At 36.7% G+C, this 26,625-nt stretch overlaps 1 protein-coding gene and 2 long non-coding RNA genes across 5 annotated transcripts; 2 read left to right on the top strand and 1 right to left on the bottom strand.

Moving 5' to 3' along the window:
• Positions 1–1,713: 1,713 nt before the first annotated feature.
• Positions 1,714–25,303, bottom strand: LOC113503943 (dipeptidase 1-like; the record flags this gene model as incomplete). The annotated part of the gene is made up of 6 exons (XM_026886087.1): positions 1,714–5,975; positions 6,467–6,605; positions 7,213–7,288; positions 16,255–16,339; positions 16,997–17,173; positions 25,151–25,303. Coding segments are annotated over 6 exons (738 nt in total), but the record flags the coding sequence as incomplete, so codon positions are not given.
• On the top strand, positions 10,085–11,002 carry LOC113503759. 3 transcript variants are annotated; one of them, XR_003401499.1, is made up of 2 exons: positions 10,085–10,365; positions 10,744–11,002. It is a non-coding gene; the product is annotated as an uncharacterized LOC113503759 (long non-coding RNA). The 3 variants fall into 3 exon arrangements; XR_003401500.1 differs by lacking the exon at positions 10,085–10,365 and adding an exon at positions 10,380–10,437; XR_003401501.1 differs by lacking the exon at positions 10,085–10,365 and adding an exon at positions 10,401–10,453.
• Positions 13,700–14,546, top strand: LOC113503761. The gene is made up of 2 exons (XR_003401502.1): positions 13,700–13,732; positions 14,282–14,546. It is a non-coding gene; the product is annotated as an uncharacterized LOC113503761 (long non-coding RNA).
• Positions 25,304–26,625: the final 1,322 nt, after the last annotated feature.

The raw sequence follows: 26,625 nt of genomic DNA, 5'->3' as shown, positions 1-26,625 counted from the left end.
ATTTTACTTAGAGAGATATAATGTTTCAGGCAAATATTTTTGATCATTACGACGTGATCGAAGACTCATCGCTCATTTGAGAGTGACGTATCGCTGTTGGAATCAGTCAGTTTAGATGATGTCACGTTTGGTTTCAAGTAGATATGTCCGTTTTCACATAATTTGTAAAATGACAAAACTGAGACAAGACCCTTTTTATATCCAATGTTTGATCGCTCGTATTTGGACGACGCTCAATGGAATTAATGAAATCGTTTTAAATGATAGTGGTCATTTTGTTAATAACATAGAGGTAGTTTTAAAACTATAACATACAGCCAAAATTTCAAATCAAAATTACTGAGCCAACTGACATCTAGTCCAAGGTTCCGAGTTAACAAACATAAAAATAAAAATACAGATGAATCGAGAACTCTTCTTTGAAGTCGGTTCAAAAGGTTCTGCATTACCAAAACCGCTTCAGCAATTTGTCGTGTCATTCTGTGTTACGTTTTTCCCGGTCTTTTGTCTGCATCGAGATGACTGATGGCCCCAACTTATTAATATTTTCGACGCGGTGATTGAGTAGGGAGAAAATTAAATTTCTCTTTAGTGCATTCATCATGAACACAGCTTGGAGTGATCGAATGCTTAAACTTTCTTTCACAATGGTAGAAATTTTGGGCAGTGGGCATTAGCTGAAAATATATATATTAAGTAATAAATTTTGTTTCGTATTCACGTTTCTGGAAAGTAACTGGTTAGTATTTGGTTTATTTGTCAAGAGTTTAGGTTCAAATGAATGTAATGCATTGTACCTATATTGTTTTTTTTTTAAAGAACAACTCCGGGTTGCACCGATAGTCAGACGGTTAACGTAGGACAAGCACATTTGTATGTGATAGAATCTTAAAACTTTTATTTAAAACAGCAATGTCTATTCCAAAAGCAAAGTTAAATATTGATCAGCTGATAATTATGAATAGTGAATTTATCCGTCGTTTTGTGCATAATCTGGGTTTTATCTAAAATTATTTTTTATTATTACCCTGTGTCGCGGTGTAATTTATCTTTATTATGTAGGTATGTATTTGGAAATGTATAGCTATGTTTTATTGCTTAGTGTGACACTAGATGGCGTTGTGTGAAAGTTAGTGTGTAAATTGATTAAAATCAAGCAAGTAAGGCATTTGGCAAAAAATACTTTCTAATTGTAAAAGGGTAAAAAATAAAACAAGTCATACATTACAGCAAACGTATTTATTGGTTATCAAGTGTATTATTAAATATATAAATAGATCAGAGTGCAGAAACGTGGCGCCTTACAATAACTAGAGATTATTAACATAGTTCTTAAGTATATAATACCCATAAGGGTCGAAATACAGTGTGAGTACTTTCAATGAATGCTATGTAATGCGCCACGCGACTGTCGCAAGCGCACATCAGGAATTCGATTTCAAGCTCATAATTTTACAGGTTTTGCTTTGGCACAGCTATTATTGAAATGTTTCAACGACGGAACATAGGAAAGTAGGGGGAAGCGCCCTTACACTGCAGTAGTGAAACCAGTGTCGTTAAATTCATTTATTAGCTGACTTTTTCTTCGCGTTTTGTGATGTTTGAAGTATTAGAAAATTATTAGGTTTTCAGTTTTGTGTTTGACAGCTGACATGGGAATAGTCATCATTTTTTTTTATGGTTTCGTCGATCTACGCTTAACCTGATTGTAACTTTTCCTATTTTCCATGGTTTTAACAAATATACAGTTCCAATTATCTATAGGGTTTTGCTCCACAGTGCAATGTGCAGATTACATTGATTTGAATACAAACATTTGTCTATAGTTCTTGTTTGTAAGTATTTCGTTAACCGTTATCGTATTACTGTTTGTTCCACTAATTTTAGTTAGTGCTGTTCGATATTTCGGAATATGAATTTGTTATCGTAAAACGGTCTGCGGCAGCGTTCGCCTCGCCGCGCTGCGGTCGAAATATCTCCCCAGTTTTAACGGTTTTAGCTAAATATTTTGTAACATGTGTATTTTATTATAATGTCCGATAGTGCGCTTGACTTTACATGTATGTACGGTAGACACGAACTAACAATCAGATTTCAGAAGAAAATCTTTAGATCAAAGATCAGTACAGGTTCAAAAATCGTTCAGTCACATCATATAAGAAATAGTCGTTCTACATCATCGTTATATATTAAAATCCTATTTAAATATACATTAAGAAATTCACAGCATTCAGTTTTATTTTTAAAGTCGACTTTAGTATTGTCATGGTGACAACAGTTGTGATGTAAAGTACCCTCCGTGTGGCAATGAAACACTTTACGTTAGTACAAAATTATAAAATAAAGATACAGTTTTTTATATCAAACTGTTAAAGAAGTTATAAAAAGTTTAGGTCATTCTGGCCCTACAATCTTCATCACAACTTTATACCTTACCCTAAATGGTATACTAGCTTTTAGCTTCGGAGAGCGACTCGAGACGGATCCGTGCCGGTCACGAGCCGGACGCGGGTCGGACCCGTGCCAGACGGGAGCCAGACGGCCGTCGGGTCCGGTGGCTTCAGGCGCCGTTGTTCTATTCGGCCCGCTAGCATTTAATGCTTGCAAACTTTAGTACGATTCATTAATTCCTGAAGATCAATAAATATAGGTATTATTATATTCATAACTTGCATTGTTCAACCCTCTCGCGTTTATTAAGCCCCGAGACTCCTGCCCGATTTAAATTCAACTTAATATAAGAAACTACACGTGTTGTCATTTCCACATGTAAAATGATGGTAACTTATAACTAATTATAATAATAACTACACAAATTACTAGAAAGCGGTGAAGTTAACAAACCCTCTATACCCCATTTAACTTTCAATTCCTTTTAATTAAACGTAAAAGTAGAAATATAAGAAATCAACGAACGAAACCGAAATGTTTGTTACGTTATTTTTTTTATAAATTTTATTCGCTACCTACGCCCCTAGAACATTCCGATTAGTTTTCATTTTAAATTACAATAGTAAAATAAAATGTTTTTCATTATTTTCCCTTTAATCATCCTTTAAGTATTTTACTTCGTTCTTGAACCATCATTTAATTCCAATTTATAGTTCTCTATCTAAGCTCCCCTGATAATGCAACCTTAGGAAAGAGAACGGAAGAGATAGGAGTCGTATTATCAGAGAGAGTAGAGTACCAAGGATCTGTCGGTGATATGTGAACGCCATCTAAAAGGGAGAAGTGCAAAGTTCACAGAGTTACAGCTAATGCATCTACAACATTTATTACATATACTTGATTATCTAATACAGTACACATACGTACAACCGTCATAATTCAAAAACCAAAGCGGAACAAACCGACATTATAAAGAGCATTAACGAAATGCACGTAGGATTACCGGACGTTGTGTGATGTTATTACAACCGCTAATCCCCTTAATCATCTCTCTGTAACAATGTATAATGCTGCTAATTAATTGATTGTCATTCCGCAACGAACGGAATTATTGGAATGATTGGACAGGCGTCAAACGATCCATGAAACGGTCTCTCGGTACCTTGTTAATTCTTCAAGAGAATATTTGGCAGGGACTAGTCTAGCAAGGGCCCTCAAAAATCAAACTTACGACGCTGAAGGAAACTTTTCGTTAAACGATGTCAACTGGAATCGAACAATGAACGAAATTTGGATTGGAATCGGAATAAAATTCCGAAGCGTGAATACACTCCAACGAATTTACCACGAACGCGATATTGGATGCCAAATAATTACTGTAAAACACTTGTCATTGGTCATTAAATACCGAATTACATGTGATATAGACACCGAAATACGCGCGAACAAAACAACCGCCAATTCCGACAAGTTGGGGACGCGGAATGCGGCGAAATGTCCAACACAAAGTAGGGATAGTTTAATAAAATTAATCGCACAAAATAATTAATTGCGGCCAGTTTAGCACTAAATTGTTTCCCGGCCGTTTGGCCAGATATCATTTCGAATAATTGAATTCCGACGAAATTGGAAACCGTAGCGAGGGCTTACCGGACGATACCCGATGCAGAATACGGCCGTTTCAATAAAAATTCCGTAACGTCTGTATTTAATCTGAAAGAATTTTAAGTACCGACTATGAAATTGATTACGATATCGAAAAGAAACGCATCGTAATCATATAGCAAAAGTAATTTATTCCAAAGTACAGTCGTAATCATATTTGAAACGGTACATTATAAAACCAGTAGTTTTCAGTTAAGTCTTGCACTTAATTTGCTTAATTGTCATGAACATTCAAGCCGGCATAATGAAGAGATCTTGCACTGACTTCAAAACTATGTTCGGATTTATGAACTTTAAACTCCTCCAGTATTCTCATAACTGGAACTTTTAAAAGTCTGCTTCGTGGAAACGATAATATAGAGCCGAGAGATGCAGACTACATAAAAGAACTTAGTCCATGTTGAGAGATGAGTAGATTTATGGAACTAATATCCGAGGAACTAAATCTGGGTCTTCTAATATCGGAACCCGACCTAGGCTTTTGAATTATGACAATCGTTATCCTGAATATTAAACTAAACAGACACATATCGACTACGGCATCGGTTATAGACTTTCCACACTTGTCCCCTATCGTATATTTTCATGCATTGATACTACTGCCCACCAAATAGATTAGGGTCGGCCATTTTGGTCTCCATTACATCGGATTACGAATCCAACATGTACACACACAGATACAATGGATCTGATGCTTTTGGCATAAGCAATTAAGGTATTAATTAATAGCGATACTAATATTAATTACGCTATCGAAATCGGTATTAATAACAATGTTGGAATCACGGATTATTATGACACAGTGAACTGTAAAGAGAAGGTTCATTGAGAACCGGTGTTTTTTCTCTTTCATGTTATAGCGAACAAGTGTGAACGGTCGCTTATTGGTATACAGACATTTATCAAGTTAAACACGCATCAATTGGAATCAAACTGTCGGATTGAACTCACGGTCCGCTGGCTGTATCGCTCGGTGTACGCGACTGCAAATTGGGGCACGAAATTTCTATTTTCCGAACATAAAATATTCTTTCATCTTTTGAATTTGCCGCAGTAATTTCGTTCCAAATATTAAATTTATGAGAATAAAAATGTCACATTGAGCTTTTGAAATATCGTGAACGACAAATCGGTAATTTCGGAAATAATTTTTGGATTGATTTCATTTTGCTTTGTCGAAAAATATTGTTATTTCGAAAATATTATCTGCCTTTTCATTACGATTTGAATCACAAAACTCAAGACATGTTCTCTTTCAGTACCGATTGTTACAAACAACTTTATCGTCGTTCAAGCTGGCAGAATTCTGAATCAAAACTGTTCAAGTTTACGAAACTGTTGGTTTCAACGCAAATGAGTTCGATTTATTGAAGACGAGAACTCCAAGAGAAAACGAACCGCAGTTGATCCTGGGACAATCAAGTTTATGCTTGATTTGAGCGCCGATCCCTACCGTGGCATTCATTCAAAACCGTGGTGCGCTTCAATAGAATGCAATTATGTTTGTCTGCGAACCAACGTACTAGAATAATTAAAGTTGCTTGCTTCGGTACTGAAAGGATTTCTAATTGAGATCTCGCGCTTGAGTTAAAACTTAATGTAGAGACGGGACTAGTGCTAGGACTTTTGATTCCATGAGTATTATTCAGATTCAGCCATCAGACAAGCTCACGTATTTTTGCATTACCCTATCACAGCATCCAAATACTAGAATCATATTTGGTTGATTGACATTTGTTTAGCTAAAGTAAATTGAATCGTATGACAAAGAAATAGTGTTGGAATTTGCAGTCGCGTGTCGTGTGGGCCATTTACACGTATTCGGTGTAGAAAGCGTTGCTGGTGCAATTTCCGTTGTCGTTCGGCGAGTCGGGATGTTCCTCCGGTTCCACGCCGTTAGTGCGCATCTCATCACGGACCTACACAAATAAACGTGATTTATACCTTAATAGTAGTCGACATCTAGACTTAAAGGGTGTATGAGACGATCAAATGTGTTAAATTCGTAAAAGTCGTTTTTGGTTTGACTCAAATATGTTTGATGGTTCACTTAGCTGGTTTGAACGGTTTATCAAACTAGATTTCATTGCTTTCACTCAACCTCCAGACGATTTTTAACTGACACGTAACATTCGAGTCACACAAGTTTGGTCGTGTGGCGCATCCTTAATGTGCAGGGTAACGACATGGTCTCTGTTATGAATCAAGTTTATATCATCTTTGAAGGGATTACTGAATAGTGCAGTAATAAAACTAAAATGTATACAAGGCGAGAAAATATTGTTCGGGCTGCAATACACTGCGGGGCCACGATGCTATAATATAAAAAATAATCGAACCAGCAATATATTTCAACTCCACTCTACTTCTCGTTTCCTCAATTCTCATCTTAGTAGTTCAGTCAGCATACCTTCTCGACGGCTCTCATGACGCGCAGCATGTTCAGGCCAGCCAGGTTCTTCAGCTCCTGCACGTTCCAGAGTCCGCTGCGGAGCAGCTCGGCGAACAGCTCCGGGTAGCGAGACACGTCCTCCAGGCCACGGGGCACCCTAGAATGGAGAAATTAAGCTTTTAGTAATGTTATAAACGAAAAAGGAGAGACAGGTCGGTAAAGTGTTAAAGAAGAAGGCGGTTGGAATCCACGAATCATCTTTAATTTGTATTAAGAAAAAAATAACGACTCTCGCATTAATTGTCTCTAGGGAAGTTTCAGAAACATTCAAGTCATGTGCACAAAGACTTAAAAATCTCAGGATGAGGATTCATGGTTCGCATAACGATTGTCTCGCGCTTGGATCGTACCCACGACACGTCGTGCACGGTAGGGTTGGCTGCTGATCTTATCCACGGCGTTCTCTCGAACTTCGATTAGCTTTTCATCAAGAAGAAAACGTTACATATGATTTGTTTTTTCACTGATCATTATAACTATAAACTGATTATGAAGATTTGTAAATGATGTATAAATTAACACTATGTTAATACTGTAAAGCACAAACATTGCGTGATATTTTTATCAAACCCGCTGCTCGTCATGTGCAATGGCTGTTGATGGGTTTATCATTCCTTAGCTTCTTTATAATTTGCGATAGGGGACTGTTTCCCAAGTAACTGATAAGTTCTAGGTTAAGTTTTAAGATCAAATTGCTTTCATACCTATTAACGCCATCGAAGTCGCCGCCGATACCCACGAAGTCCGATCCGATCATGCGTTTGATGTAGTGGAAGTGTTCTGTGGAAAAGAAACGAAAACTATAAATTAAATAAATCAACAAGATATGCCAAACATGTTTCTGTACAATCAACATTTGTATGGGAGCACAAAATATTGTTCTTGTTTTCAATAGAAAGAAGAAGTATTAATACACTGTCCGACGCTCGTTCACTGTCGATAGAGACTAGAAATTTAGTGTGAAAGCGGCTCGGTCTATTTTCTGCCTCCCTATAACATAATGTGTTGCATACGTTGCGTACGTACAAATTCGTCCCCGCCTTTGTTTCCCGCTTCAAAATTGGATGAAGGATGAAAGGGCAGGAACAGGCAGAAATATCCGGTTACAATATCGAGTAAGGTACATCAAAATAACGGTGTGCATCCTTTGAATAAGATATTAAAAATTGATTGAAGTACGTCTCGTCGCACAAGCTTGCTTTAGTCAGCTTGACTGCCTTCAAAGTGTGCAGTGAACATGATTTTGACGTCACACAGCCTACTATTATCTCAGCTCTATCATTATGAATAGGCTTTACAAGTTTTTGACGTGACAACGTCTTAAAACGTCTGGAACTGGCTGCATGCACGAAAATAACCTTGTTACCTCGCTTTGAGGCGTTCCAATGTCATTTTACTTCCAATGCAAAAATGCAACCAAACTATCAGAATTATCTTATGTCACATTCAGCTATCGTTAGTAAATCGATTTTACAGACAGCCGATTTTTGTTGTTTATGTAAAGCCAGGACAATTGAAATGCCGCAACTGTGTATGGTGTCAAAGCGATCAAGAAATCAATCGTCTGTTCATATTAATAGTAGCACAATAAAATCAAATCAAAGTACTTTTTGAGTCAGTAGTATTGTTGGCGTACGATATAGATTTGGATACAGGATTTGAGATTATAACCATCATTCAAAATGTATCTTTTACTATTACATACCTACCTGTAGTAAGATATTTGCTACTCTGAGAAAAGACAACTGCCATAGAGTTTGGATTTGATGTTTCAGATTAAAATATTTTAACTTCTAAGGAAGTTTAAAAAAAAACCGTATGAAGTTTTAAATTGGTTATTATCAAGTTAAAAAGCCTTAAAAAGTATTTGCTACTACTGTTTTATGAACGTGACGTCAAAATTACAGACTAGTTTAAATCTACACAAAAATGGATGGTGTTCATTAGTCTCACTGAAAATATTCGTTAAAGTCTTTTAAACGGTGATAAAATGTGGAAAAATTGCAAGAAGTATATTATATTAGAAGTATATCTAAAACATTTTTTTATCTCAGAGCTAGAAAGTACTATAGGTAGGTATTTGCTAGAAATAGGTAAACAACTCGCTTGGTCTTGCCAACCAGACCAGCCTCCATTTCGATTTAATCTAACCAGAATCTTAACGCTTGTGAATTGAAAGTATTAAACTAACAAACAAATTGGCCATCGGACATCCGACCGCGGCGCTAATCAGCTGTGGTGAAGCAGTTCACGCGGATAATTGTATTGATGTCCATTAAAGCGAGCAGCTTGCGTGATTTTACTGTTTCTGACAAACTGGTAATCACAGAGACAGTTAAAAGGATGATACAGAATTCGACTGAGTATAAACGACGAAAATTATAAAAAAAACACGATGGTAAACAACGGTAAAAATTCTCATCAAACGAAGCTAAGCATTCTTAATTAAGTCATCAATATTCCATATCAGTACGTTTGCAGAAATTTCGTTATTCTTCGCCTCTCACAGCTCTCCTGTCTTCTAAACATGTCTAATAACACTCGCACACTTTCACCTCAATTGCTCAATCCGTTTGGGAGCTGTGATGCCACAGTCAAAGAGACAACCTTATGACATCCCTCTTTTTGCGTGAGAGCTTAAAAAGTTGGCATAATTAATATATTTAGTCCGTCTGACAATAAGAAACACCAGAAAAATTTTTGTTTTTACTGTCATAATTTACATCGCTTATACGGAATTACTTTGTATATTATTTAATTCATTTTTTTGTTATTATTTCGATCCAAGTCAAGTACGGCCTGATTGATGTGTAAGAGTAAAAATTATCCTTGCGATGTTTAAATCCCAATATACCGACAATCTTCTTGTCGTAGATAAGTGGGCCACCCGCATCCCCTGGTAAAGGCCTGGATTGAGGGTCGGATGCTTTTGGTCGGACGCATACAGTCGTTCTTCTATTTTTTTTGCACTTAATGACGACTCCCTCGGCGTAGTGCAGTCCTTCGTCTAACATACCATAGCGCAGATCCACCTCTGTCCGGCCGGCACCTAGGTAAGTCACGACTTTTTTGTAAAGCTTGCAGTGACTGATTTTACACAGAGTCCCGTACCTCGCCCGCTGGATTTTGGTAGTTAGGAGCAAGCCTATATTATTTTTTATCACTCCATTTTTATTACTATATTTAGGATGGGTAATACGTTTTATTACGGGCGCTCGCTTGCTTGTTTCTAATGGGTTTTCTAAGAGGCCGGCGTACCATATGTATGTTTGCATTGTAGCTTTTTCGAGGTGCAAACAGTATGCTGCGGTTATGGACCAGATCTCGTTAACCAGGGAGGCTGTACACCTGTTGCGATAACCCCGCGTCGCAGCATCGATGTCGAGTACGATCACGACGTATGGAAACAATCCTTGTGGAGCTTCATAACCTTTATAAACTCTTAATCGTGCCTTGGAGGGATTGCTACTATTACGAGCCCTAAAAGCCAGGTCTTCAAAGAGTTCCACCCTGTTTTTGGCATCGCAAATCACTGTTACAATGCTAAGGGTCGCCAGAACCGAGAGCATGCCTCAATTGCACTGATTTTGTTATCAGAAAAGAAACACATCAGCAAGTACCTTTGTATCAAACAATTACAGTTTTATAGCTTTTCTGATTGTTTTCTGTTTATCGTTTCTGAGGAATTATAAATTGGATTTGCTTTTTAAAATGGGCGCCTTTCATTACTTCAATTCGATTCAGGAGCAGTAGTGAAAAAGGTACGATGTTTGTTTAAATACCTTTTTTAGTTTTCAGGTCTTGTGCTTGTATTGTAATATCTAATTGGACTATAAGAAACCATCTGGAAAATTCAAGTTAAAGATTTAGAATGCTTTCAAGTTTTAGAGTAGCGTAGTCTAGTTGCGGTGTGACGTCACATACATTATGTGACTTGATTTTTTTGTAACTTTTTACAACTTGGTTTTATTAAAGGCTGCTTGTGAATTTGTCGTATCATAAGGATGTAACCATCAGAAGCTTGAAAAAGTCTGACAGCCAGTCTAACCACGGGGTATCGTGTTGCCCAGGTAACTGGGTTAAGGAGGTCAGATAGGCAGTCGCTCCTTGTAAAACACTGGTACTTAGCTGGAACCGGTTGGACTGGTAGCCGACCCCAACATAGTTGGGAAAAGGCTAGGCCAATGATGAAAATGATAAGGATGTAACCATTTGTCCCGTTTTCTATCCAACAGAGAGTGCTGCGATCATTAGCTCGGATATCATGGTGGCGGTGGACCTGCTGTGACCCTGGAGAGAGGACTGCCATCACCAGACATGGAAACACTCAATCTTGGTTCGCGAGGACACTCACTCTTGATTGAGTATTTGAGTCATTGTGACTCTTAGCTACTTCGGGAGTCAAGTTACGTTGGTGTAGCGATGTATTGGGGCATCGCAAATCACTGTTACTAGGCTAAGCGTCGTCAGTATTAAAAGCATGCCTTGATCCTAGCTTGTTTTTTTTTTTAATTGTGTCGACAAAGACTGATGGTTGCCTGGCGGTTCTATGTTTCGATTTGGACGGGTTTTCAAAGCCATGGGTTCCTTTCGAATAATTTTAGGACACTTTTGAAAAACAGTGATTGTGGAAATCCGGAATTGTAAATTAAGAATTGGCTACTGTCAAGCTGAGTAGCATCGGAACCTTTATAGCGTTTTTATCCTAATCAGAGGGTCAAAGAATTTTTTCCCAATTTTTGGATTCTATTAGAATGGAAAAAAAATTGAGATACTCAAATGTACCTGTTGGGATAGATCCCCGTTTGACGAGTATCAATCTTTTCTAATATTATAAAATCTCAGAAAGTATTGGCCCAAAACAAAAAAGAACTAATTGCAGTTTTTAATAGCCCATTTACTGAGGAAGGTTCTACAATGTCTAACATCATACCAAAATGAATACCAGTAGAATAGTAACGGAATATATTTAAAAAAGTGGGAGAAAATCTGTGCATTCTAATACTACAAATCCAAGAAAAATAATACCTTACTCATATCTTCATAGCGTCGCGGGCGAAGTCACGAACAATAGCTAGTGCAGTGATATACTGGCGATAGCTCTCGGAGTAATGTACCTTGTTGAATGTTGTATACAGTTCGACAAGTCTCAGAAAATCGGTTCGTAGCTCAGCTGATTGGACCGATAATGTTTTGCAAACATTTGCATGTTCATACATATTAAATGTAAATTTAATTTGGTTTTAACTAGCGACAGGATATTAAAGGTGAGATTAGCGGTTTTCTTCGCGTGTTCGTTTGATTCATTGTTTCAACTCTGTGGCAAGTGGTAAAGCCAGTTGAACTCGAGATCCCGTCGCCGTGTCAGCTCGATCTCGACCGCAAATAATAGGTAGGTGTGAGTTAACCATTATTTAATTAATAACATGAACTCGCCTCACGATAGCTTTTATTGTGAAATATATCATCTTTGCACAGTTTGGCAATGTGCTTAAAAATCGATCGCAAATTGAAAACTTTCTAAAAAAAATTAGTCACTTCGCTTTTTTTGCGGAACTCTACATTATATTTCATAATTATCTCTTCTTCTTCTAATATATTAAATTCCCGTGTCACGATGTTAGTTACCGTAATCCCCCGAAACGGTTCGACCGATTTTTATGAAATTTTGTATACATATTGGGTAGGTCTGAGAATAGAACAACATCTATATTTCATAACCCTAAGTGATAAGAGTTGCTCACACTAAAAAAATATATTTTATTTTTTGGACGACATTGTCTGTTTTTATTTTTATAATGTGGCATTAAAAATACGTACAACTAGAAAAAAAAAATATTTGGCAAAACAACGTTTGCTGGGTCAGCTAGTAATTGATATAAAATTATTCTTTTCCATGTAGTGAAGCGAAAAAAAGCTGGCACCGGTTTGGAAACCTGGCTCAATTGATTTTTTATGAAACATTTCTAAGAACACATAATGAGACTCATTCATTGGATCTATTTGGAAGCTATGATGCTACAGTCAAACAAAAAAACTCATGACACCGCTCTTTTTGCGTGAGGGCTTAAAAAAATAGTATTAGGCTCATCTTGGCGGGGGCATTATCGTGCCCCCAGCTTAATCTACTAAGTCCGTCTGATAATAAGAAACACTTGAAACTTTTTTTGTTTTCATTGTAATAATTTACATCGCTTTTACTGAGTTACCTTAGATAATATATTTATTTGTTATTTTTTCGATCCAAGTCAAGTATGGAAGGACTGGTATGAAAGACCAAAAATTATCCCTGTGATGTTTATATCCTAATATACCGACAATGTTGCGGTCGAAGATAAGTGGGCCTCCACCATCTCCTGGTAACGGCGTGGAGTAAGGGTCGGATGCCTTTGGTCGGACGCATATACTCCATTTTTTATCTTCTCTTTTGCACTTAATGACGACTCCCTCGGCGTAGTGCAGTCCTTCGTCTAACATACCATAACGCAAGTCGCGCTCTGTCCGGCCGGCGCCTAGGTAAGTCACGACTTTTTTGTAAAGCTTGCAGTGACTGAGGGCACACAGAGTTCCGTACCTCGACCGCTGGATTTGATGTGTTAGTAGCAAGCCTATGTTATTTTTTGTAATTCCATGTTTATTGCTATATTTAGGATGAGTAAAACGTTTTATCACGGATGCTCGCTTGCTTGTTTCTAATGGGTGTTCTAAAAGGCCGGCGTACCAGATGTATGTGTGTATGCTATCTCTTTCGAGGGTCAAGCAGTATGCTGCGGTTATAGTCCAGGTCTCGGATAACAAGGAGGCTGTACACCGCTTGCGAAAGCTCCACGACGGAATATCGATGTCGAGTACGATCGCAACGTAAGGGAACAATCCTTCTGGGGCTTCAAAACCTTTATAAACTCTTAAGCGTGCCTCGGAGGGATTGCTACTATTAAGAGTCCTAAAAGTCAGGTCTTGAAAGAGTTCCACCCTGTTTTTGGCATCGCAAATCACTGTTACAATGCTAAGGGTCGCCAGAACCGAGAGCATGCCTCAATTGCACTGATTTTGTTATCAGAAAAGAAACACATCAGCAAGTACCTTTGTATCAAACAATTACAGTTTTATAGCTTTTCTGATTGTTTTCTGTTTATCGTTTCTGAGGAATTATAAATGGGATTTGCTTTTTAAAATGTGCGCATTTCACTACTTCTATTTGATTTAGTAGCACAAACTTCAAAGGTACGATATTTCTGTAGATCCTTTTTTTTTCTTGTATTGTGCAAGCACGCACACTAATGTAATATTAAATAAATATATAAATATCTAAGTATGATAATTCTTAAAATATATTAGATTACGAGTATCCTTTGTCTGAACAATGTCATGTTATAAAAGTAGAATGGTTTCAAGTTTAAAATTGACGCAGCCTAACTGTGAGTCTAAACTTGACGTCGTCGTCGATTCGTGTCTTGATATTTTTTTATACAACATTTATTAAGAATTTGATTTTATTAGAGATTAGAGACCTGCCCCGGCTTCGCACGCGTGGACATTAATTATTTAAGCTTCTTTTCCGGGATAAAATATAGCCTATACGGATTTGAAAGATTGCGAAAGAATCCCTCTTAGTAATGGTAAAATAAATTTTGAAATCGGTCCTGTAGTTTTTGACCCTATTCAATACAAAAATACAAAGGTTTCCTCTTTATAATATTAGTATAGATGTTGGTTTTGTGAATTTGTTGTATAATAAGGATGTAACCATTTGTCCCGTTTTCTATCCAACAGAGAGTGCTGCGATCATTCATAGCTCGGATATCATGGTGGCGGTGCACCTGCTGTGACCCTGGAGAGAGGACTGCCATCACCAGATATGGAAACACTCAACCTTGGTTCACGAGGTCGTAACTCACTCTTGATCGAGTATTTGAGTTATTGTGACTCTTAGGTACTCCGGGAGTCAAGTTTCGTTGGTGTAGCGATGTGTTGGGGCATCGCAAATCACTGTTACTAGGCTAAGCGTCGTCAGTATTAAAAGCATGCCTTGATCGTAGTTTGTTTTTTATTTTAACATGGTAAATAATGTTGTCGATGAAGACAGTTGAGGTTGCGAGCCATGCTGCCATTCTATTTTTGAATTTGGACGACGTTGCAGACTCAATACTGATGCAGACAATTAAAAAAATAGCGATGGATCACCCTTAAAAGGGGGATAAATAGATGATGTCCGATTCTTAGATCTACTCGATATAAACACAAAAATTGTTGAGAATCGGTCAAGCCGTTTCACGAGAATTCAATTTTTAGGAATCTCTTAATATTTTGGAGAAAGGGTAAAAAAGGTTTTGTTGAAAGACATTGTTGGATGAAATTGAATTTTAGACGTTTATTTTGTTGGTGATGCCGGTGCTGTATAGTTTAGTGTTGTTTCGATATAATGCAGGTAAGGCTTGATTGGTGTGAAAAGGATATGTTTAGTGTTGTCAGTAAACGAGAATGTTCCGATAATCATTCCGTCGTAAATAAGCGGGGCTCCGACGTCTCCTCCAGCGGGTCTCGAGCATGGGTCAGATGATGTTGGAGCAAGGCATATCTCCGTCATATTTTTTTCGCACTTGATGATGATTCCTTCAGCATAGCGCAGTGGGCTTAAGGCCATACTGTCGTCGTACTCTCGCGCCGTCATCCCGGCACCTACATACGTCGCGACCTTTTGATAAAGGTCCGTGTGCACGACTTTCGACACCATCCCATATTCTTTTCGCCGAATCTTACTTGTAAGCACCAAACTAAGAGCTTTCCCCAAGAGCACGACTTTAAGTACAGGCACGAACAGGAGTGTGCGTACAGGGTTTTCCGTGAACTTGTCAAACCATATCGATGTCTTGATCCCTTTCTTTTCTAATTCTTCTTTATCTGATATACATTGTGCTGCAGTTAGTGTCCATATCTCGGATATCAAGGTGGCTGTGCATCTTCTGCGGTAGGTCTCTTTAGGATAGCAGACATTGAGCACGATCACCACGTAAGGATACATTCCCTCCGATACTTCATAGCCATGCCTCACTCTCAACAGTGTTTTTGAGTCATTGTGATTCTCAGGTACACTAGTAGTCAAATTTTTGAAGTTTTGCGTTATATTTTGTGCATCACAAATCGCTGTTACTAGGCAAAGCGTCGTCAGTACTAAGAGCATGCCTCGATCGTAGTGTTATAAATGTCAACAAAGGACCGATACATCAATAAGTACCAACTATCGCAAATAATTTTAGTTTTATAGCTTTCCCGATTGTGTTTTTATCGTTTCTGAGATGTTTTAAATTAAAATTTCTCCATACTTAGGTACTTGATTACCTGAACTTATTTGTTTCATGTGGTTCTGTATTCTATATATCTATTTATAATTTTTATAATTCTCTTTTGCCCGCCATTAATATCCTTTTACTCAAGAACGCGTAAAGGTATGTAGTTTAACATACTTATGACCGAGAATACAGTACTTTGGGCATTGGAAATCGTAAGTTTTATAGTTTTACTCGACATAAGTACATTTTTTTATAGTACCTATCGTGAGAATTATTCATTATTAAAAGATGCAACGGTTCCAAACCGAGTCGGGCAATTACGATAGTTACGCGTGAGTAAACTGTGGCACTATGTACGAAACTTTCAATATTTTTATTCGTATAAAACCCTCCTTATATAACCCTCCTCCCTTCCCAAAATATTGGTACAGGTAAAGAATATATTAGCTAACTTACCGGCCACATCGGAGATGGTAGCGTTGGGAGCGCACTTCACGAAGTCCGGGAAGAAATTCACCATTATAATGCCACCATTGTCCTTCTGCAAAGAAATGTCACAATTATATACGTAACATACTAGCTGACCTAGTAAACGTTGTTTAGTCGTATGAATGATATATTGTACGAAAGAAAAAATATGGTTGGATGACTCTTGTCAATTAGAGCTGTGAAAATTAAATAGAAGTTGATTCTCAGAGCTATTGAATATCGAATAGAGGAGTATGGTTTGTGATATGAAAGTTTTAGATAAAATATTATAAAGGTATATATACAATTCCCGTGTCAGGATGTTAGTTACCGTACCCCTCCGAAACGGCTAAACCGATTTTTACCAAATTTTATATGCATGTTCAGTAGGTCTGAGAATCGACTAATATCTATTTTTCATACCTCTAAGTGTTAAGGGTTGCTCAAACCAGAAAAAAAAATTTTTGACGATTTTTTTTATAGAAAAAAAATTTTCGGCGAGATAACGTTTGCTGGGTCAGCTATTAATATCATAAAAATCGGTCAAGCTGTTTGGGAGGAATATGGTTTGTGATAGGAAAGTTTTAGGTAAAATATTATTTAGGTATATATTTCTGGCTACAGACTACTAGGTAATGCTAGCATTTAATAATAATAACCATTTATACTGGATTTGTTCTCATTCATCTTCAAGTAAAAATCAGAATGATATGAAATGGAAGATACAAACCAAGGATTGGATGATATCGTCAGGAACGTTACGCTTGTGGTTGCAGAGGCTGTAGACCGAGGAGTGGCTGAAGACGACGGGCGCTCTGGACAGCCGGATGGCGGCCCTGGTGCTGTTCTCACCCACATGGGACAGGTCCACGATCATGCCCAAACGGTTCATCTCACGAACCACTTTCTGTTGACAATGAAATCGGATTCTGATATGACTGCAAGTAAACAAAAACATTTGAGCACAGCGTAGAGATATAAAACTTTAAAGTATCACGAATGAAAATATACGTGTTAGCAGTTCCAAGATTACCCAAATTATATAGATCAATTGAACAGATGGTCTATCTGTACTTGACAATTGTTTTTACTTGGTATATATTGTTTTTATATTTTCAACCGAACCCAAAAAACAGGAGGTTCTCAAATCGTTTGATTTTTAATGTTATTTACGTCGTTACTTCTGACTGGATCAACTGATGAAATTAATTGTAACTATTCCCTAACACAGCACAGCGATACAGCATAAAATCTCCGTGTTGCAGAGTCAAAATCATTCGCATAAATGAATAGCTTTGTTCTTTTGCATTCAGAGACCGCATGGATAGAGTCAAATATCACGGCGCGATGCGTGCTGGCTGAATCATGTCGAAAATTTAGTTTTTTATTTACTCACTCCGCTTCGATGTTTTGTTTTTAACTTGAATGTTTGGATTTTTGATTGAATAATTATGATAAATAATACTTTTCCCGTACAGCGAAGGTTTGAGCCACCACTCCAGCTCACTGCGAATTGGTGATTTTGTATTCGAATATTTTGAAAGCCAGGTTTCCTCACAATATTGTTCTTCACCGATGTCACAGAATATTTAAAAATCGATGACTATACACGGTGATTTTTTAGTCGTCTGACAAAAGGAGCCCAGTTCATGTATCCGACGTAAAATACCCCTAGACGCGATTATTTTTTTTTTATCATCAACTAAGACAATAATTACGAAGAAAAATTAAACAAGAGAAATCTGAAAATACTCTTAAAAATGATAAAAACGCCGCCGCCCGCGCCCCTCACCATTGTTTCAAGGCTCGGACCGCGTTCGCAACAGAGCTGTGTTTCTAAAAAACTACGAATTGCATTATAGTATTGAATAAAAATTGCATTTTAAATTTGTTCAAATCTCATAAATACCTATTTTTTTTTGTCATGAACGTGTTCTAGTCATTGGATACATGAACTGAGCTGCTTTTGTAAGACGACTAAAAAATCACGGTGTATAAAAGACAAAATGAATTCTGATAACTTAAGTTAATTTCGTTCGATAGAGCATTTTTTTTTTAATTTTGCTCAGCAGATAAAAAACATGTTTAATCTTAAATCTACTTAACGGACTTTAATAAGATGTGAACAACTCAATTTGATTTAGATCTTATTTTACCTTTCAGTGAGAGTTTTTATTACTTTTTATTTCTTCATTGGATCCCAATTTACGTCAAAGCGTCCTCTCAAATATAGCACTTAACAGCATTTGATTAGTTCCGAAGCGATCGTAAAGTGCCTTCGACATGATTAAACATGTTTGACGTAAATACGGTGGTTGATTCAAACACGTTTCACTGATTACGCAGCTGGTACGACGAGGTTTTTATGTTAGTTGAGAGTGGCATATTTCATATGAGTAATGCTTTCTTCGTTTTGCCGTTCGTTCGTTTTGTAATCTAAACCATCGTCAGCCAGAGAGATTCCATTGACTCTGAAAGTTTTGGATATTAAGCAGTAGAAGCGGCCCGGGGCATTTTTAATCGGTGGAAGTTCGACATATTCCCACGCCGTACTCTCAACGTGGTTTGAAGTCATTAATGTTCCATCCCGGACAAGAAGGGCACCACCAAAACGCGTATAGGAGCAGTTCGGTTATAAAACAAGGACCATCAAGCGGGTTAAATACAATAAATGATCAAGAGACGAAAAAGTTTCGTTATGCTTATATGACTCAAACTGATTACTCACCAAACCTACTAAAATAAGTTTTCAAAACGGTTTTTTTTGGATTGGTTGTTCATTGTAGGAATAGTTTGTAGGACCCTTATAGGGGCAGAAAAAAATCAAAGAAATTAAGACCTACCATTTCAATTTTAGTATCATTATGAAATACGTTAAAGGAATAAAATCTGATGAAACTGCGGGGCTCAGTCTGAATCATAACTTTCTTCATATTCCGAACCATTTAAATAACTGCGTTCAAGTCAGTTTTAAATAGCGTTCTAAATCATGGTTATATGTCCGTGTGAGCAATGGAACGCGAATGGAGTTCAACGTGATTCGTCGGGTCTTTAAGACATTTTTAATTTCATAGCTTGTGAGTTTTGTGTGTAGAAAAGAATTTTCCCAAATGAAATAATTTTGTCTACCTGTCACGACCTTCTAAAGGCTTCTAGATGTATAACATATATACATTTTTCCCCTAACTCATTCTTCTTTGGGGCGCTGCTTAGGTTTAAAGTCTCTTGTAATAATGACACTATATAACTTCATTATACGTGTTTCCAAATTGCACAAAATCTGCCTGATATTAAGCCAATTCACACACACAGAAAAACTAATATAAAAATCATTACCCTATCCTGAAGCAGTCGGGTAAATACTGTGCTGACATTTCAAACAATGACATAAGTCTCTTACTTTCAAATGGAAAAGTTTCTGTTTTTATTCTTTCCCTGATTAATCCCTACTTATACAGGGCTCCGGTTTCTGAAGAAATTTTCTTAATTTTCCGACCATTTCCAATATTCTTGAGACTTGAAAGACTATTCATTTTACAATGTCCCGAGCGAGCTTTTTATACAGCCTCGACCCTAATGATAAAAATCTTAATAAATAATGGTTTCAGAATAACTGCTTCGCTAATGTAATTAAAAGTTGTCCTATTTATTTAATTTTTTGTAATGGGTAAAAAACAGTTTTTTAATTTTGAGTTTTAGCAATTTTACTCTATTTCCATCAGACAGTTTTACTAAAATCTCGTAGTAGTTTATTCGTCTCAATCGACAACATACACATATTTTATCTTTTACGAAGCTAGTTTCAATGGTTTATCTATGAACATTCACCTTCGAATGTCCGTTTGTTGAAATTCTATTATTTGCTTTCTCTTCTTCTTGGTATTCTATTTTGCTGAAGGTCGTGTCCGTCTTGAATCGGCTTAACGGAGTCATTGACGAACCTTTTCCACTCTAACCTACCTTAATATGCATCAAAGAGTTTCGAAAAACCAACGTAACATTTGTGTCAAAAATGTTTTAGTCATAGCAAAAAAGCCTGTGATGAAATTCTAAACATTTATTTCATTTGACTGTACAGAGTACAACCCTAGTTTCAGTTTGATATATCATCGATTAACTATTCCCTTAATTGATGCCATACATCACTAGTCGAATCCCTCCAACAACATTTATCTTCCTAAATACTGAGCGAGGGATCATGGTCAACATTAATGCGAGTACTGAATCTATAAACTGTTAAATAAATTCCTCCAGGATTTGTCTATCTGTTTGTCCAGAACGGAAAAGGTACTTAACAGGTTTTTAAACGGTTTACGCGCATAGATAAAGTGATTGAAGATATATTTAAAAGTATAATAATAGCTTTCACATACCCAAAAAAAAATTTGTTAACCAATTTTTTACAAATCATTTGAGTACAATATTTCTTTTAAAAAAATCGTCAACGGCCAAAAACAGATTGCAATCAGTCCCAAAAATGAGTACAAAGTCTACGGTAGCTACTTCTACGTGTAGTAAGAAACAAGACGCTCCCGTTTTAATTACAGGAGCCACCTATATCATCAATGTAATGCAGAGATAATGGTGAGTGTACACTAGAGTATTTGCTTGTAACAATATCGCGAACCGCCTTTGGAGTATGGCGGCCGTCTTTTTTATAACTTGACTGGCCACTTAGCTAGTGGCTAGAGGCCCTGGCTGCTATATTGCGTGAGTTCAATTGATGAGCACGATCAGTTTGTCCTGTGTCTGGGTGTATGTTTTTCAGTTGTCTAGTACTTATAATACAAGCTTGCTTAGTTTGACACAAGATGGCGTTGTGTGAAAGTTGCGGCATATTAAATCTATTTTTATTTTGTGTTGCAATATTTAAGCAAAGTACTTTATGACATGTAAATGCTCAATTCTTGCAGCTTTACTCCGAACACAGAGCTGAGTTTCTATAGGAACGTTGCATAACTATTAATTACCTGATAAAAATAATGTTCTAGCGTACGTCTACCCTTACACCGGCCCGGCCAAAAGGCGTTTAGAGCAGCCAACTTCGTCTGCGCCCCGACGTCGGAAGGGACAGAAAGGACCATTCATTTAGCTTTGCAACGTCTTTGAGGCGAATTAATAACATGCTGATGAGAAACAGGCTGAGACGTGATTATATTTCAATTTTAGATTGCCATATGTCTGTGATTATGAACTTAAGTGGGAAGAGGAAAGTGTTATTCTACCGTGCTTTTGACGGTTATGAGTCTTGACGACATTAGAGTAGATAACTAGTAAAGAAATATAAGTATGAATGGAATTCCTTCTCTCAAAGTGACTTTGACTCGTCGAATGGAAATTTTTTAATGTAGCGATTGTACTAGTTTAGGACTCGGAGATATCAATTTGTTGACATGCGCTTGGATCAGTTATGTTTAAACATGTGCTTAGTCTGATTCTTATTGTTATCAAATTGTAAAAATTTTAAAGTAATACAGTAACTGGTTGTTTTGTTTTTCCTAAACATGATTTTTTGACGTGACAACGTCTTAAATTAGGTTGCGGCTGGGAGTCACTTATGAAAAAGTGTAACGCCCGGTAACGTTACGATGAGTCACCGAACGAGAGAGAGGCCCGCCGAATGCCTTGCGTCTCTCTCCCACTCAACTATGATCGGTCTGCCGCGCGCGCAGCACTAGAGAATTAGGCGCATTGAATCGGCGCTTACATGTACAATGTTTTAGTAAACAAAATATATTTCCATAGTTAAAATTTGTGCAATTCTTATTTTCATTCAATTCCTTGTTCCTATTGTGCAATTTAATTATATTCATATCAATAAATATTCTACCGAGAAAAAGACGTTGTCACGTAAAATCTTCGCCCGTAAAACCGACTTTACAGGCAACCATTTTTTATATTCCTTTATTTTGTTCCTCTTTTTCTTGGGGATAGTTTAAGTAAAAGTTATTGTTTGTTCCCGTTTGTTGTTACATTTCTCATTAGTGTTTTGCTATTATTGATGAAATCTTGATGTTATATAGTTAGACTTCCTCAATAAATGGCCTATGTAACTTACTCTCTCAAACTCTTCGGCCTTTTTGGTTTTTGACGGGAATACTGGCCTGCGCGAGTACCCTTAGACACTTGATTTTAATTGTTTATGTTTCATCCCTCTGTACAATGTTCTCGAACGTTTTCCTACTTGTAAAGCTGTCATTAGTTGTAAACATTATTTGTCCTTGTTCACAACTTGTTCAGTAATGTTTTGGTGTTTTATTTCCTTCTTGCATTTCCTTGATAATAACTGTCTTGTAATTCAGGTGTGACTGTTTAAAATGGATGAGATTGAGAACAGTTAAGAATGCTTGTAGAGAAGGTCTGTTTCTCCGATGGTCAACGTTGGTTCAGTCTTTCCAATATTACATTAACGTCACAGTTATAATAATCTATATCTATACTAATATATAAAGGTGAAGAGTTTGTTTGTTTGTTTGTTTGAACGCGCTAATCTCAGGAACTACTGGTCCAAATTGAAAAAATCTTTTTGTGTTGAACAGACCATTCATCGAGGAAGGCTTTAGGCTATGAACCATCACGCTGCGACTAATAGGACCTAAGATATAATGGAAAATGTGAAAAAAAACCGGGCAGGTATACCTAAATCATAACTTATATCTTCTACCCACGGGGACGAAGTCGCGGGCAACAGCTAGTATGTCGATATAAATGTAAGTCTATGCACTTAATTTTGTTTTTTTGTGCAATGTAACATGGTCCTACCCTCTTATCTACTCCTCCGAAGTTGCTCACCCTAAAATAATATTTTCCAAGAACTAATCCATTGCATAACGAATTCAAAAATAAAGTAAACCAAGTAGAATGGAATTCAAATTCCGTTCCCATTAAATAATTCCAAAGTTCCAACCGATTTGAAACAAAGAAACATTTTGCAGCCTAAGAGCTTCCTAATTTTGTTTCTTGTTTGCCCAAATATTTTAGTGGAATTCAAATAGTCGAGAATTTCGTTAGGAATGTATTATCTGTTTGGAAACTCCCCTTTCCGTTAGATTAGTATTTGGTTAGGCTAATTAGACTTTGGAAAGATGTTTCACGTATTTTTGGTCGTTTTGCTAAGCGGTCCGTGACCATGTTTGATTAGCGTTCCTTAATTATCTTTGCTAAATAGAGTACTTTTAAACAGAGTAATTTGTTCTGCAAAGCGGATAAGTTCTATCCCTTTTAATGGGAAATGTATAGTGAGCTGACTGGATAAGTTCCTATGATAAATAGTCCAAACGAAATGTTTTTGTTTTTGAACTTTTAAAGGCATCTCAAAAAATACCACACAAAATAATCTAAATCCTCATTATGAAAATTCATCATTTATGAGCTTTTTGGATACCCGTGAATTAAACCACGAAGGTTTTAGTCAGATATTATGTTTAACCATTTTCTTTTTGTTTAAAGCATTTCTTATTGACATAACATGTCAAGATGTTTTGTCTTATTTCTGAATCGTTAATTGGATTTTGAATGCACGATTAGCCGAGTGGTAAAGGACGCCGGGTCGATAGGGCGTGAGGTGTCGCGATTTCGATCCCCACGTAGAGCAAGAATTTTGTGATTCACAAATGCTTGTCCTGAGTTTGAGCCTTCGTGTTAGTGACTAGAATATTGGTGGAAAGCCGCACTAGTGCTGGAGTTAATTTTTTTCACATCTCTCCCTCTAAATATTCCATACTGAACGCAAAATTAGGTTGTCAAAACTTTGGTTGGATTCGTTTGAATGTAATTTGTGTTTACTAAACATTTTGTATTCTTTGAACAAGTGCTACTACTTAGCTCTTAAAATACTTGTAAGCAATATTAAAGAGCACTTTTGCGAACATTTATAATCGACAGCGATTCGGAAAGGATTTATGACATAAAATTATTATTTTTTTAATATCACTCGATATGCAAATCCTCTAGTAATATGATTCAGGTTGTCAATACTAATTCTTTAAAAAGAATGATTGAATTTGTCTTTCTAAAGACAGTTAAGAAGACAAAGCGTTTTATTTCTCAAGTGTTGTTACAAATGCCTCGGTTAGTTCCACAATGGTTGGTTCTCACTATTTCAAGTAAGGACGGATTGTGTCCCATTCCTCAAGCTTCAAGCTTCATTAGTTCTAAAGGATGCTAGTTTTTCACGGGCTTTTAAAATGTAAAGTGAGGTCGGCAAGAAAATCTATTAAGAAACGTTAATCTTATTCACTTTGATATCACATTTTTGTTCGTATTTGGACGTTGTAGGAAAGTAGGTATTGTGTTGGTTTTAAATCCAACAACTTTTGTTAAGTTGGTAGGGTCATCATATTTAAGAGGTATTTTACAAAACTGTTGTCATTTTAAGCGGTTTTTTTTGCTAGCGAAGAGTTTTGAAATCTATCGAATTTGTTTAAAGTTTTGTCACGAACGTTAATTCACTAGATTTTTTTCATATCCAATATTTTTTTTTGGAGATTCCGAAGCTCGAACATCAGTATAATATCGAACATGGCCCAAGAGAATATCAAAAAATAATCTATTTTCTTTGATACATTTGGAATCAAGACTCGTTTTTGTACGAGGCGTATTAGGTAACACTGGGTATTTAAATATTCTCAGAAAGTATAGTCCGACACACAGTACTATATTCTGAAGCTATCCAACTATTTCAAGAAACTTCATATGTTATATCACTAATATACTTCCCAGGGTTACCGCGATCGATAGACGAACTCATAGCTTTAGGGCTACCACGCAACTTGTTTGCCAACAACACTTACATAACAAATCGTAAGAACATCATAAAGCAATACCATCGCTCATACAGTCGCGCAGCCTTAACACACAAGAAATAAGGTTTAAGTTCGCTTACCTCTCCGAATTCGGTCAGTCCATTGGCCACTGGCGCTTCGTTCGATGAGTCGGCCCTGAAAGGAAGGAACAAATGACGCAAAAAGGGAAATAAATGTAGAACAAAAAGATACGTATGTACCAGAAAGATACATTCGCTATTGTCCAGTCGCAACGGTTACTTTGGCAGCGGTCGGCTACACTGTGCAGGTGTGTGCAGTAGAGCCACTCGATCAACGCGCTAACAAGCTCGCGTCGACACGCGCCCGCCATGTTGGATATTGAACAATATGATTGATCGCGCCTTTTAAATAGCGAATAACGTTGTCTTTTTCAACGGATCATTTCGTTGTTATGCAAAAATGATAGCTTGTTTCATAGTCTCTTTTAATTTGTTTACAAGTGTCTTTAAGATTTATTTTTCTGGCGTTTTTTGGTAGTATGAAAATTGACATGGTTTTACTACTTGTTATATTTAATAATATTATTATTATCCCCTACATGCGTCAGTAAAATATTACATTTTAATAAGTTTCCATGATTATAATATTATTTACAAATAGTAGTAGAAAGCATGTAAAAATATTCATCAACAATTTTCGTAAATATCGCCTACTCTAAAAAAAATTTCAGGAACTAGTTAACGTTTTGATTCGAGTGGACCTTCTGTATAACGTGTACACACCATGGTAAGGCTTCTGAAATAGCCGGTTGTTTCTGTGAATGTCGACAAATGTTTTACTTAGTATGTTGTGCTCGGCGGTTGTTTTGTGCGAGTCGTCTTTATGTTTGCTCGTCTCAGCTCTATTCACTGTACAGTCGGCGATTTCGAATTTTTTGTTTGACTTTATATGGTCTTTCAAAACTTGCTAACTTTGATTCGACAGACTAGTGTTTATTATAAACAATATAATTAAAGCAATAATAATCAAAAAATATTATACGTTTCCAATCTGATTTTGTATTAGAATGAATGTGTATTCTTTAAGTAGTATCTAGAATATAAATCTGTTCTGTGCTTAAACAGTTTTTTTGTGTTTTTTATAAAATTACCTGTGTAAGAGATTGAGATTTTATATTCTTCAAAAATAGTTTTTTTAGCGACTGACAGATTTTTGTAATTTTTATTACTACCAAACTTATTGGTCGGCCGATTACTTATCGATACAAAATATGTTTTTTCTCTACATTTTTACCAATTAACATTCCGTTTATCGAGTATCGCCGATGAACAGTTTTTAGCTTCAACGTGATTCACTAGAAACAACACTAAATTGGAGAAACCTAACTATTGATAAATAACTCGGCTGCTGTACTACGTAAAACAAAACGCATAACATTGCAATCATTGTTGTTATAATATTAAGTATATTTCAATAATAATTATGTCTACCAAATCAACAAAAATACAAACGGTATCAATTGCAACCGCGTGATACTCGTACGTAATACCGCAGCCAGATATGATCGCAGCTTTCGAAACTAATATGTATTTGC

The sequence above is a fragment of the Trichoplusia ni genome, chromosome 20 (assembly GCF_003590095.1).
Source record: "Trichoplusia ni isolate ovarian cell line Hi5 chromosome 20, tn1, whole genome shotgun sequence".
NCBI lineage: Eukaryota > Metazoa > Arthropoda > Insecta > Lepidoptera > Noctuidae > Trichoplusia > Trichoplusia ni.
This window is presented reverse-complemented; position numbering and strand designations above follow the sequence as displayed.